General features: G+C 41.0%; 1 protein-coding gene across 4 annotated transcripts in view; it reads left to right on the forward strand.

The window, feature by feature from the left end:
- Positions 1 to 14,599, forward strand: part of dagla (diacylglycerol lipase, alpha) — a 42,996-nt gene extending 28,397 nt beyond the window's left edge. For 2 of the 4 annotated variants that reach the window (XM_034217522.1, XM_034217528.1), the window contains exons 13-21: positions 157 to 237; positions 368 to 510; positions 4,069 to 4,137; positions 4,223 to 4,295; positions 4,658 to 4,866; positions 6,106 to 6,232; positions 10,250 to 10,413; positions 10,655 to 10,672; positions 11,119 to 14,599. In XM_034217522.1, coding sequence (XP_034073413.1) covers positions 157 to 237; positions 368 to 510; positions 4,069 to 4,137; positions 4,223 to 4,295; positions 4,658 to 4,866; positions 6,106 to 6,232; positions 10,250 to 10,413; positions 10,655 to 10,672; positions 11,119 to 12,205 — 1,971 coding nt within the window. In that variant the 3' untranslated portion in view covers positions 12,206 to 14,599. The remainder of the gene's footprint in view (positions 1 to 156; positions 238 to 367; positions 511 to 4,068; positions 4,138 to 4,222; positions 4,296 to 4,657; positions 4,867 to 6,105; positions 6,233 to 10,249; positions 10,414 to 10,654; positions 10,673 to 11,118) is intronic. The other 2 variants (XM_034217536.1, XM_034217544.1) reach the window with 1 other exon arrangement.
- The last annotated feature ends 477 nt before the right edge of the window (positions 14,600 to 15,076 follow it).

Here is a 15,076-nt window from a genome sequence, read left to right on the forward strand (position 1 = left end):
CCAGAATCCAAAGGTTATTTGAGTTGTTAATCAAAATAACTGCTTGTTATGGCTCTTTTTAATAATACATTTTGAAGGAGACTTTTTGTCCACAATTGTGTGTCTTTTTCCATCCTCTCCTCCACTTAATCCCTTTCTCTTTCTTTTCCCTCTCAGGGGATGGTTTTCTCAGCAGAATACATTAAGAAGAAACTGGAGCAGGAAATGATCTTATCCCAAGCCTTTGGAAGAGACTTGGTACACGACTCTAATATACCCTATAAAGAATGGCCGGCTCAATAATTAACCTTTTGTGCCTCTGTTCTCTGGATGTGTTAACACTACTGTTGTGCTTTATGAGTGTAATGACTCTGGCTTTCTCACTCAGAACAAGGGCACCATGCACTATGGGCTGGTGATAGTCGGGCACTCTCTTGGTGCAGGCACTGCTGCTATCCTCTCCTTCCTGCTGAGACCTCAGTATCCCACACTGCACTGCTACTCTTACTCTCCACCTGGTGGCCTTTTTAGGTAAGCTCATCCCGGAGTGTTTGTAGGAAGTGCAAGTGACTATACAAAACAAAATCAGGTCATTCTGTTCAATTACATTGTGAAAGAAGTCTTTTAAAGCCTGTTTGCCAAATGAATGCATACATTCCATGTTTATAATCAGGGGTGCACATAACTGGTACACAGGTACGCATGCGCGGCAAAAATCTGAATTGCGTAACGTCACTTGTGTCACTACGCGCCTTTGCGTACCTCAAAACATCTAAACAAAACACATATTTCGTCTACACGTGTTTCTTGTCAACAGTCAATGGAGTAAACCAAAGACATTAAGCAGCTACGTTGCCGTTTCGCTCCCTGCAAAAACTCCTCGGACTTTCTGTGACTGACTGAACTGGGTGCTGGCCGAGCCGCGCAGGACATAACCGACGGACCTGTGAAGCTTACAGGAGGCAGAGGCTTAGATCACCGGACAACAGAGTTGGTCGCCGTGTGCACAGACAGGGTTATCGTCGGTATGAACAACAGAATTGTGCCAAATCTCCGCCAACTGGCTACAGTGGGAGACTCCCCTGAGCACATTCTGTGCCCCGCGCACCCACTGGAGAACTGCGCAAAATCAGCTGATCACAACGTTCACGCTCTGTGGTCAAGCTGCTGCAGTTTGATTTACAACAAAGTGCAGTAAAACACACAGTTGCAAACTTCCTCAGGGTGTTATGGAAGAGTTTGAAATCAGACAGAGGTGGGCGAAGTACTCAGATCTTGTACTTGAGTAAAAGTAGAAGTACCAGTGTGTTACTCTGTTACAATAAAAGTCCTGCATTCAAAATGTTACTCAAGTAAAATTAGAAAAGTATTATCATCAAAATATAGTTAAAGTACCAAAAGTAAAAGTAGTCATTGTGCAGATTGGTATATATGATATGTTTTGTAATGATTGATCATTAAAAAGTGTTCTCAAAGCTGGTAAAGGTGCAGCTAATTTTTACAAATTAGATCAAAGTCAAGTAAAGTACAAATATCTCAAAATTGTACTTAAGTAGAGTACTTGAAGAAGTGTACTTCGTAACTTCCCACATCTGAAATCAGATATGACTTCAAGTCATGTGATAATTTCTTAGTATTTGATCCTCCAACTTGGCCTCAGGAAATGCAAGGACTTCACAGTTTTTCCAACAAGTTTTGAAAAGAGCAAATCGGAGGCTTAAAAAGAGACAGGGAGGTGCATCTTCATCATCTAGCATGCAAGAAGTATAAATAGAGGACAGTGAAGGAGACACTGAGGAGGACCACGCTTCGTGTGGGGTGAGTACCAAACGCTGTCTCCTGGTACTCATCTGAGTAACTCACTAAAGAAGTTATGTGCACCCCTGCTTATAATGTTTCATACCAGTCTGCAATCACAGGTTATACACTCTCCACTTGTTTACTGAAACCTAGGTCCAAAGCTGTCCAAATATACATTACTGTCCAACCACAGAATACAAGAATGTAAGGATAATGCATTGACATTGTGCAACAGGGTTGTGCAGTTATGTTCCCATTTGCTCAATAAAAAAAAGCAAAACAAGGAAAATATAAATGTTGTGTTATAGCGTAAAGGATGAGTTTAGGAGTCTTAACCTGAATAAAAACGTTTTCCTGTACTCTGGTGGTAAGACAGCGGATCCTTCTGTATCGCCTTCCTGATGGCAGCAGTGTGAACAGGCTGTATCTGGGCCGGGTATTGTATTTTAATATCTTTGGGCTCTTTTGCAGGGCACCTCTTCTCCCCAGTGTCAGTGATATTGGTGGGAAGAGCTGCCTGCAAAGAGTCCAAAGAGTGATACCACACCTATAATAGTTATTTTGCTCTATAGAAATCAAAATGATCAGTTGATCAGAAATGGCCCCTTGCTTTGTTTACACTGAAGCCTAAACACGATGGTGTAAGGGATTATGATTTTGTTGTTGTAATTTTTGCTTTATTTGACAATCTATAAAGGCAGACCGGGAACAAGGGGGATCATGCGGGGGTTATCACCTGCAACAAAGGTCCCCTGGAATGAAACTCTATTACTGTATTTGCTTCTGTACATACAATATTGTTTAGTTTTAAAAGATACATTTTTCCTTATTTGACCACCTCATTTAAAACGCTGAGTTTATTGACTAGAAGTGTCACACAGAATTGGCTTGCAAAATGCATTGTATGTTTATGTAAAACTAGTCTACTAGTTTGCCAGAGACCAAAAAAAGTTTTTGGACATGTACGCACAAGCTGTGCTTTGCAATTTCAGAATAGTTTATTTTTGTCGAAACTGTTTAGAGTTCATTAGCATTTTGTGTGGCTACACTTGAGCGCTTTCTCACACCTTGCCATACAGCTGGCTGCAGTGTTTAACTGTTTGCTATGCAAACGTGCAGGAAAGGAGTCTGTACCAAGAGATAACTAAATAATGTAGTGCACTTGTGGTGGTTTATTAAAGTTAATAGAAGTAAATGTTTCAGACTTTGATCAGAAGCTACAAGTCATCCGACACAATAAAAGTAAAGATTGAATACAACCCAACAAATCTAGCAGCTTTCATACAGGACACAAGGGGTCACAACATTACAGTACGGAAATGACTCATGCTTTGTGACCACGTACTGAAGGTGTAGTTATAGTGGTACAGCTTTAAATAATCAGACCAGGAAACCTTTTTGAAGTTATTAACCCATGAAGGCAAACATCTGCTATTGTTCACCACAGTTACATTGTGCTTTCTGGCTGTGGACATGTTTTGTTCTCAGCTATGTCTTTCATGTGCATCGATCAAGAGCCATATATTTCCAAGCAATCATTGTTATGGTCTTCTTGTGTTTATCAATTATACACTTGTTCTCAACTGTCCTATTTTAAAAGCAGTATCACGTAAACCTGTTTTTCAGGCCCAATCAATCGTGTCATTTTCAGTCTGTGAGATCACACTTCGATGCCTTATTTTAGAAATGCACCTGTTAATGGTGTGACGCATTATTCTGCGCGCAGGGTTTCCTTTTTTTTCTGTGGTTTCGGTCGTGATTTTGTTATATTGTTCTCTTGCTTATTTTCTGTCCATCATTATCAGTATTGTATCAACCAGACTAAAATGCACTTGCAGGAGTGAGCCTTTGTGTGGATATGGTCAGAAAATAATATTATGAAGAAACTATTATAAAGAAATGTTCTTTAGTGCGAGTTGGAAATGTGTGCAGAGAGCTGCCTTCACATGATGCGCTGGCTGTGCCAATGTTTACCTACGGGGAGAGAGGCACCGCCCTGCTAGGTGGAAGCGTTATCCTTGAGTCACATTATTTCAACTCTGACTTCAGTTGCCGCTGACCTTTCAAAGCCTCACCAATGAGATAACAGCTGTGTGTGACAGCCAGAAGCCACCAAGGCAAATAGGACACGCTACCATGGAGACAAAACCGCCTGGCTGCCTTAACCTCAGTTTTACGCCCTACATAGTGCTGAGCAAATAGAAAGTGACCGTACATGTAAAGGCAGCTTTACTCTCTCCACATGTCCTGTTTACATAATTAAAGTGTTTCTTTCTCTTATTTACACAGTGAGGATGCCATGGAGTACTCAAAAGAGTTCGTCACATCTGTGGTATTAGGAAAAGACCTGGTACCAAGGTATCTCTTCTACTATGTGCAGAATTCTGTGTTTAATTTCACTTTGCTGCATGCTTACAACAATTCTGCTGCTGCTCTCTCATAGGCTGGGCCTGTCACAACTGGAGGGTTTCCGACGCCACCTTCTGGAAGTCCTGCAGAAAAGTAACAAGCCTAAGGTGACTTCTTCTGACCCTGTTGTAGAGGATGAAAAATGGATATAAAGGCCTGTTGTAGTATTAACTTGTAACCCCTACTTAGTAATAGTAGATTTGGGGACAGCTTTATGGACATTTGAATGAAAACAACTCGACAGTTCAAATACTAATGAATAATAACGTTGTTTCCAAGTTCTGCATGGCTGATTGAAATATACTGCAGGCTTTCACACAGCCTCTCACAACACTGCAGTCTCAGTATCTCTGCTGTAATTAAAGCATCATTGAGTTAACCCCTGGCTGCTGCAGAAACACATCCAATGTACTGAAGATATATTTAGATTCAGATGTTATGTTGCATAACCCGTTTTTCTTTGCTTCAGTGGAGGATCATTGCGGGAGGCACCAAATGCATCCCGAAATCAGAGCTTCCAGTGGAGGATGACGATCCTCAGTCTCAGCCAGCAGCGCCTCCCAGCAGTCGCCTGTGGCTCCACCCCAGTGATCTCAGCATTGCCCTTTCAGCCTCCACCCCCCTCTACCCTCCCGGTAGGATCATCCATGTGGTGCACAACCATCCTCCAGAGGCATGGTGAGGAAACTGATTGGAAAGCTGTCTGTAGCTTAAACTAATTATGTACATACAAATGTTGCTACTGTTTTACCTGTATGAGATTCAGTTGCGCGGTATTGACATTTAAATTGTCTTTGTCCAAAAATGTAATGTGTTGGCCACACCACACAAATGGTTTTATATCTGAGGTGTGGACACAAAGCAAATTTAAATATATTTTTTAGACCTATGAAATAAAAGAGCTGGCAGCTCAGTGGGAAAAGGTGTACACTGCATACTGGGGACAGTGTGGGCTTAGAGTGTGTCACGCAGCACTCCCCTGGCTTTCTATCTGCTCTCTCTGCTGGGCTGTGATGTTTTATTTAATCTTCCTATCACTACATTTTTTATTTGTACGTGGTGTTATTAGTTCTGTACTATGTGGGAAATATAACTCTTTAGATTAGAAGACATTTTGATGTTGATTCTGTAAGACACAGGTATCAAGCATGCTGCATCAGCCGGTCTCTTATCCAGGGCCAGAATACTTTAGAGGGATCTTATGAGCTGATGGATATTAACAGATGGATTCTCCATCTTAAAAAGTATAAGGGATGGTAATAACTTTTTAAAAGAGATCATTTCAGTTGTCATGTTTGATAACACTCAGTGATGGTGGCTACTATAACACAATCAAAGGTAACTTATGGTTGCATTGCTGACCAACACTGAAAGCCAATTACCTCAAATAGAGTCCATCGAGATGCCACAATCTGATCTCTTGCCTGTAGTAGTTTACTGCTAATGCAATGATGCTGTATGTATCTGACGAAGACACAAAAGCAAATAGCCTTCAAATCTTTAACCATCTTTTACAAGATGACGCAAAACCACGAGGCAGAATTGGTTTGATCAGGTTTTGATCTCACGATGCCAGCGAGATGCCGTCCTCGTGTCCTTTTTTTTTAAATGTCTGATGGTTTTTAAAAGCACACTGCAATGAAGATACTGAACAATTATTTGTCCCCTTTTTTACTGTTTTGGGAAATAATTATTAGTTGGCCATATGCAGCAAGTGAGCTTTTAGCCCCATCTTTGGAGTATGTTCTTGTTTCTTAGATGAGCTCACTTTCTGAAGTCTGTCACATAATGTTCTACTCACTGATGTCATAGCCTCGATTATGCTTCTCCCATATGGTTACTGAGGCAGACTGTTGCAAAATCTACATGCGTGTTCACTTCATCATGATTGACAGACTCTCTCTTTCCGCTCTTTAGCTGTGGCCAGGAGGAGCCAACATACTCAGCTCTGTGGGGAGACAACAAGGCCTTCGATGAGGTCATCATATCACCCGCCATGCTCAATGAGCACATGCCGCACATGGTGATGGAGGGGCTCAACAAGGTCTGTTTTATCTGGGTGCATGCAGATGGATTCGGCAGGGGAGTTGAAATTGTGGTATACTAACACAAATAATGTTGGTTCTGATTTTCCACACTGGGTTGCTGGATGATAAATAAATGTGAAATGTAATTATGTGTATGCTAACACATGTTAATTAAGGGGATACGCCTTTTAAAAATTACATTTTCTCCCTTAAACTACAGGCAAGCAACAGAAATATAACTTCTTTCTTAAATCCCATATATATTTATTTTTAAACAAATTGTACAATTATATTTGCTGTTCGGGTTCACCTTATGGTGTACCAACAGCAAAGATAAGTGCATCCTGAAGCTGTAGTTTGACTAGAGCAGCGTGAGAAACAGATATTTAACAATCACAGTATTTGGATTCATTGAGTAGGTAGTCCCAAATGGACTTTGATTTTAGAAATGCAACATAGATCCTTTTTGTAGGTTTGGTAAAACCTTCACTAGAATGCTTTCAGAAAGCTTGAACATACAGTTATCCTTTCCTGGCCTTTAAACCAACCCATCTCATGATTGAACATTGCTGCAATCAAAAAAACAATTGTTGAATACGTTGTCGTGATTATTTTCACTCAAAAACCACACTTTTGCAAAGACAGAATACAAATCTTCATCAGGGTTTTGGAAGATTGAACCCGACTCTATGGTCAAATGTGTGCATGTGGCCCTTCATTAACTTACCGCACCATGTGTTTTCTTCTAGTTTCAAAGCATGGAAACTTCTCCCTCCTGGTGTTATGGTGTTCTCTATGGTGGTCTTTCTTAATGTGAGATACAAGGGCATTGAACATCTGCTTTGATTACAGGGTATCAATGTGTATGTTTGCATGTGACTGTCTCACTGTTATTATTGTTGCTGAAGTTGTACATCTGTTCCTTTCTGATTCTCTTCTTACTTGGTTTTTCATTGGACTTTGTGGCTTTGTGTCAGTATATCTCTGAATGGATGATATTGTGTCAGCTGCTGTGCGTAGTCTGTAGTATGATACCTCTGGTGTTTCTGCAGGTACTGGAACCATTTTGTGCCCAGTCTGAGCAGGAAAACTGTGAACCAGAGGAGCCTGAAGTGCATCAACCCAGCTGCATTTCCACTGCGTTCAAAACCTCGCAAACCTCGCTAAACTTGAGTCCTGTTCCCTCTAATTCGTCCTCTCCTACCCACAAAGACCCGTCTTGCGCTGAGTCCCTCAAAGAAACTGAAGCTGTCCCTGTGACTGCCGATGCTGAGTCTTTTCTTCCTCCTCCTCCTCCTCCTCTTTCTCTATCAGACTGTACTTCTGCCTCAGAGCCTGTTTCGGTGTCTGTCCCCCAAATCTCTAACAGTCCCTCCAACTCTCACTCAGGAGCACACAGCATTCCTCCTCAAACCCAATTGATCCTATCCGACTTTAACCCTTATGCAGATATGATTGCTGCTCCCGTTTCTGAAATGCCATCTCATGAGACAAACAGTTCTCAGATAGAAGATCCTCCTCTTAAAATGGTTGTATCACATGGCTCTTCGCAGAAACCAGAAGTCCGCAGTTTACACATGCCAAACACTCCCTCTGATACTGTTGTATAGACACTCTGTATTAGTCGTGGCCTCCATTAGCCGCTATACACAACACATTTATCAAAGCAGTTGTTTCTGTTTAAGGAATTATTCATCGTAAAAGACTTAGAAACTGCCAGTCTTGCTATTAATACTGTGACTAAATGGCCAGACTAATGTGTTCTTGAGGTTTATTAAGAGAAAGAGTTTGCCTGATGTTAAAGCTCAGAATGTTGTGATAGTCCTTAGTGAAAAGCCTTCTTGTAAGAGAAGAGGTGTATAGAGCCTGCCAGTTATTCCACTAAGAGAAGGCAATCAAGTCTCAGATGCAAAGCAGCTCAACTGCTTTAACAGTTGAGAAAAGATGGAAAGTTGGCAACATGTTTCCTCTTGTTACATAGACTTCCTTTTGCTCTTTCCACAATATAACAACTGGTTCCTGGGTGCTGCAAGTCCAGGCAAGTTCCCTGTTTTGTGTTAAAGGGTGTTCCAGGAAAGTAGAAATGTGGAGAAGAACCTCAAAGAATGTTAACAACTGACAAAGTAAGTTGGAACCAGAAATGTGCGTTCACAACAGCGAGGTGCTGGGGTGATATTGTCAATAAGTAGTCCCTGGTATACATCACAGGTCAAAGGAGTATGTTACCATAAAATAATATGTAACACCTTAAAAACGTAGTTAAAATGAGTCTTTTACAACTATGTGTACAATATTCTTCTATTTAATGAGATTCATAATCTAGGTTTCCTCATATCAACCCTTCAATTATTTCCATTCCTTGCACAGCTACAGTACATTTGGTCAAGTGCTGTGTGCATGAACTTGCCAACCCTTTTCCTCCAGTTAACACGTTTCCTTTGTATTCATAAAGTTTCTATGTAACCTAATTTCTTCCACATGAACTGCTCTTTCTTCCTTATTGGCTGGGTTTTTCAGGGGCTGCAGCTCTTCTTCTCACTTCTCTTTTTGCCTTTTGAAAGCACATATTCAGCCTTTCCTCAATCATAATCCCTTCAAGGAACTGTCAATCAGCAGCCGCTTGAGTAACAGGGCTGAACGTGTGTGTGTGTGTGTGTGTGTATGTGAAGAACAATTTGGGGCCTTACATAAAAAAAATGGCAACTGGAATCGTATTCTCAACCATCCATTTCATATTACTATGCATACATGTGCTTTTATAAATGATATATGTGATGTGAATATACGGCTGAAGGGGTTGCAGTACATTACATCATTTAAAACTCAGAGTATAAACTTCTCTCCTGCTCTGCAGTCTCATGCTTTGATTTATTTTAGTTTTTGTTGTCATAGTGCCTATAGTGCAGGTGAAGTGTTTGAATGTGTGCGTGCCAAATATTTGCTGTAGTTGATCACTTTCAGCAATGTTGTTCTCATGTGTCATTGCTCACACTCACTCATGTAACATCGTCATGTTTTCATTTGTGGTCCATAACCATCTACACAACCCAAACATTGTTATGTTGCCATTTTTAACTTAACGAGCATGCTTCCCTGTGATTTGTTGTCTTTGTTTACATCCATTTTCAGTTTGTTTTGTCATTTTATGTTCCATTGTTCCATCACTTGTATGTTTTTGTGTTCTCATGTGTTCCACATGTTTTTTATGTTTTTACACCAAGTGTTTTAACTCATTAAAGTTAACCAAATACATGCAATTGTGTGTTGATGTGATTTGCCGTTGTGTGTTTGTTTTCGTCACACTTTAACAATTAACACACCAGAGTCAGATTTTGTGGAAAATATTATTTAGTATGTTTTGAAGTTGCCTATACTTTTCTCTTATGGTTTACTACGTCAAAGTCTTGTATAGTTTTTGCTTGGGCATTATGACTCCATTGTAGGTGTTTAATGTCAGTCGGAGTAGGTGTAAGCTCACCGTTAGATTGCACATTTATCAGAACCACACTTTTCTTTTTTAACACCATAATAATAGATGGCATCATATCAGCAGTTAAATATAGATAAAGGTGTTTCTTGTGACAATAGAAAACCATGATAATCTTACAGAGTGTGGTCCGAATAACTAACTTTGCAACCAGCATTTGGGAGTGTGTTGATACCAAAAGTGTTTATGGTCCGTGGATAATATGTATATATTTTTAAATATAGTAGAAATAAAAAATGTAACTTATTTCTATCGGGTGTCAGTTCAACGGATTCCTCTGCATCCATTCTTTTTTGAACGCGTAGAAAAAAATGAACAGGCAGGTAAAATCCTTCGGATTTTTATAAATTGAGTATAGCAGAATTATATAATTGAAACATAAATTAGGGAGGAGATATATGTTCTTTTCAGTTAGAACTGGGCCTTTCGTAAGCAATTTTAGTTCTGTTCATGTTGATTGTCAGTGCGTATCTTCCCTGCTCTCTTGCTCTCATCGTACCTTTATCTCTCAAGTCACGTATCTGTGTACCCTTTGTTCTTGTGACAGGTTCTGGAGAACTACAACAAAGGGAAAACAGCTTTGCTCTCAGCAGCAAAGATCATGGTGAGCCCCACAGAAGTGGACTTGAACCCAGAGAGCATGTTCGTGGATACATCAAAAACTCAGCAGCCGACGCCTACAACCCACCACCGCAGGAACAGTAGTGTTCGGTTAGTACATCAGGCACCACTGTGGGTGTACTTTTTCTTCTTCTATCCTCTGTATAATCATTTTCCCCTCTTAAGATATACTGGAGAAAAACTCTTATTAAACTGCAGGAATAATCATGGGGACATGTCTAATTTTATTTTAACTTTCTAGGCAATACTTTACACTACTACTGCTACTAACTGCTACTTTATTGTTTTCTCAAAATCATCGCTTCTGTTTTGTTTGGTTAAAAAAAAACAGACAAAAAACATTTCTACGGTAAGAAAAGCATGCTATTAATTTTGCATAATGTGCTCCCTTCTCTCATGCACGCATGCACGCTGTCTGACCACAGAGCAGTTGCAACTTATGGTATTATTCAGTTCCCACCTCGCCCTCTCTGCTATAACCCCTGTCCAACGTCACTGTTAACTCCTGGTTGTGATGGTTGAATATGATTGCACCCACTCTGTATTAGATGCTAATATAAGAGCACTAGAATACACTCCCAGTCTCTCCTTTGTCTGTTCTTCCTTTCATTTATGTAGTGTTTTGGTAGTGTTCACCTAATCTGTAGAATCTAGATACGTGTGGTTACTAACACTTCCCGTTTTTCCCTCCTTTAAGTTGTCTTGACCCTTTTTCCATGTCTGTCTTGTGTTTTGGATCCCCTCTCCCCTCCTGTCATGTCACTACTCTGCAACCCCTTTTCTACTCTCCTCTAGTTCGTGTGCCCAGTCTGAAATATCGCTGGATGGTTTCGCTGAGTGCCCTCCTCCCCCAGTTCCTGTAGTGCTGCGTGGAGCACGGGAGCGCCTGACAGTGGAGCTGAGGGACCGCAAAGCACCTTTAGCTCTCATGGAGAGTCTCTCAGACGCCGAATCCCTCTACAGTCTGGATTCCCGACGCTCCTCTGCTGCCCTTAGGGGTTCACCAATGCTGTGTGGCCTGCCGTTCTCTTTGGATGCCCCGATCCCCGAGGAGAACCCGTCTCTCAGCTCCCGCACTGAACTCCTGGCTGCCGACTGCCTCTGTCCGGACACACCAGAGCACATGGGACAGGTCGGGCCTTTCTTTACCCCAATGGACTCCAGATCCACCCCAGAGTACCCCATGCGTCTGTCCCCCGCTACCCCCCGCAGCAGTGGACATGATTCCCCAGCTCTGCTAAACCAGAGCGTCACGGCTCAGCCTTTTCAGACGGAGCCTAACACCAACCGAAAAATGCTTCCTGATGGGGACCACCAACAGATGCCTGGTGTCTACGATCCAGGGAGCACTCCTAACGCTCCCCTTAGCCCAAACATTGACTCTAGAGAAAATGAAGATTGGGAGACGGCAGATAAACAGTTTAGTGCGGGATCCAGACCGGCAGCTTCTAGTCCTCCCCCCCAACTGTCCAATGGAAACCCCAGCCAGGCGGTGCTGGAGTTCGCCCAGTACTTAGACTCTCTTTTCAGACTGGACGGCAGCTGCTCCCCGCCTCTGGAGCTATCAGATGGGGAGTCAGAGTCTGGCCGGGGCTCCTTTGGGCACGGGGAGTGTCTCGTAGATGGACAGCTGTTGGATGACAAACAACTTCTTGCCAGAGCAACAATGGAGCCTAACTTAGTCCCCAAGCCTCCACGCACTTTTGCTGGATCTGCTGACCCCTCCTCAGGCATCTCTCTGTCCCCTTCCTTCCCTCTTTCGTCGTCTGAGGAGCTCAACGACCTTTCCCCAGGCGAGGGCGTCCTGCCAGCCATGCACTCCCTACGAACATCTAGCCCTTGCCACCTTCCTGAAGAGAACACACTAGCATCCATGGTGTAGTGTGCTATGTCCTTTGCTCTAAATGGAGAGGTGCAGTCATCCAAGATGTAAAACATATCACAGTACAAGCATGCGATGGAATGCAGTCACTCATCAGAGATCCTATGACAGAACTTGACTGACCAATTGAAACAATTGAGAAACTATTCCCATTTTTCAGGTGTTTATAGCATTTTCTCACAATTGCAATGACTAAGAAAAAAAGAGACCTCTCTGCATGCCAGGGGGCTGTACTGCTATTGGGTGAATATAAATAACTGTAGCTTCACAATGCCATTCCAAAACATGTTGTCTCACCCACATAGGGACGCGTCAGCATTACATCATTCCCCGAAATAACAAAATCAAAGGGAGAATACTTAACTGAGCAGGGATTCAAAAACTAACACTGTAGAAGAGGTTAGCATAGGCACATCACCTGGGTTGATGTACTGTGCAGCCTTCTGCACCCTCAGCCGCTCCGGAAACTTTATCAGCTTTTATTTAATTTTTATTTTTTTCATATCAGGAATGTGAAGATGGACATATTCGTAAATCAATATAAGTGAGAAGACATTATAAAATGTTCCTCAGGTCTTTTCAAGCATTGACTTTGAAGTGTGTTACATTGGTGAGAATTCATGTGTCTTAAGAAATGTAGTGATTGTGACAAAGTTATTACAGATGCTTATGGATGTTTTTGAGTCTTTTGGTTATTTTTATTGTGCATGAAGTTTTTTTTTTTTCTTCTTTATTTTTAAAGAGAAATTGTCAATAAGCCACTTAGATTGACATTTGGATACTCTTGCACACTTCAAACCGCTCAATTGTACCCCCCTTTGCCAAAAAGTTAATACATTATATTGCCAAATGTATTTGAGATGTAGTTTTGTATATGTATATGGATATTGCTTTATTTAAACTTAAGAGTAATTAATTATCTCCTTCCCATTCTGTTGGTTCCCATGTAGACTGTTACAAAGCAACACCACAGAAAAGATGCCATCCTGACCTTAACACTGCCGTGGCTTTCATTTGGAAAACATAGCCTGTGAACCTGGGTTTGAAACAATAATGAACTTTATATTAGTCGTCTTATGTACCTTACTCTTTGCAGAGCTCTTAGCAAAGTGCCCAGGTCAGGGTCTGCATGCTTTATGCACTTCAGAGTAGCATGCCCGAAATAGAACAAATCTTATCATTAAATCACAGTAGATAAGCTCTAAACATGACCAGAAATGAAAACAAATGTCAACTCAAACATTAAAAAAAAAGCTTATGAAAGGCATGGTTTACCATACAGGACCAAACTGTTTCAATCACAGGATATCATCGCTCTTGTTCTCAAGGTGCTCTCAGTCATCCTTGACGTCAAGGTGTTTTTCTTTAATGTGGTTCATCTGCATCACCCCTGAAGCTGGACTAAATGAATGGCCTCCAACATTCAGTTTGCCAATGATAAATACTGTACTTGGCATTTGATCCTCCATAACACTCTGGATGTAACAGGTGGCTAACAATTTGCATTATTTATTACCGTTAATGTTTTTATCACTTTTATTGCTATATTTGATGGTATTATTATCCTTATTGCTCTTGCAACAGATTGGTTTGATGTCAGTAGTTTTTATCTTAGTTTTTTGGGACAGTGTGGGTAACTTTTTAGACTTCCCCAAACGTAAGGAGTTATATATTATCGCTTTTTTTCTGTCCGAGTGGAAAAGTATTTGACAGTCTGCCATGGCATCGTGACAATATTCTCTTTTTACAAATGTTTCATAGTAGTGATACATGCTGCAGGCGGACGGCCTACTTACAGTCACCTCCGCAGCAACACCATCACGCCTGGAGTCACCATAATGATCTGCCCAATCTCTCTATTTGGATTAAGATTGCAGTGATTACCCACCGTTGACAGTTTCAGACAGTTTACAGTCTGACACTACTCGCATCATTCTGCCAGTCCCAGTAGACTCATACCAAGGTTGGACCAGCAATTTCCTACAGTCATACACTAAAACACTGCTGAAAGAAAGCACTATAATACTTTCCACCATGATGTGTACAGCACCATGTCCTATGTGTAATTATGTATGCAGATGTTTAAAAAAAAGATGAATTCCAATAGAATCATGTAGAAAACAACTATATAACAATAAGGAGATAATGAGTATATTAAAAGATATCAGTATTGACGTGTAGAGAAAGAAATGTTCATCTGAAAGTTATTTATTCAAACTATCGGCAGATTTACAAATTGGTCTATATTGAAAGAAGAATAATTCAACTATGTCTTGTCCATGTTTACCTGGTTTGCTTCCCCTCCTTTCCTGCCCCACAATGAGAATGTATTTAATCCCTCCCCCTCACTGCCCTGCCTGTAATGGAATAAACTACAAACCATGAAAATAACAAGGATGTTCTGTCATATCTCTTTCAGTATTTACTTATAAAATGTAGTCAGCATTGTGATAACTGTCATATTTAAAATGAGAAACACATTGAATGTGATGCCTCATGTTATTTGGGTCCGCTCCTTTTCATCACTGCTACGAATTGACCAGATACAGTTTACCTTGAACATATTAATAGATACATAAATACATTTTCTGTTGAAGGCACATTTCGGCAAAAAATGACTTAAAACAATGTTTTATATCCAATGCAATCGATACATGGAGGAAAATACCTAGACTTGCCTACCCATCCTTTGTTTGATGTAAAGATGTCCTCAGTATTAGGACTGCTGACTGAGTACAGATTTTGAGTAATGGTTATTTTGGGCTATATCTAAGCCTGAGTGTAGGTGCAGTGTATTATGAGTGTGCAGTGGAACTGGGGACAGTGGGTTGGAGGTTTCTGTTTGATATCACCAATGACACACCTTAGACC

Source organism: Gymnodraco acuticeps, unplaced genomic scaffold (assembly GCF_902827175.1).
Source record: "Gymnodraco acuticeps unplaced genomic scaffold, fGymAcu1.1, whole genome shotgun sequence".
NCBI classification, from domain to species: Eukaryota; Metazoa; Chordata; class Actinopteri; order Perciformes; family Bathydraconidae; genus Gymnodraco; species Gymnodraco acuticeps.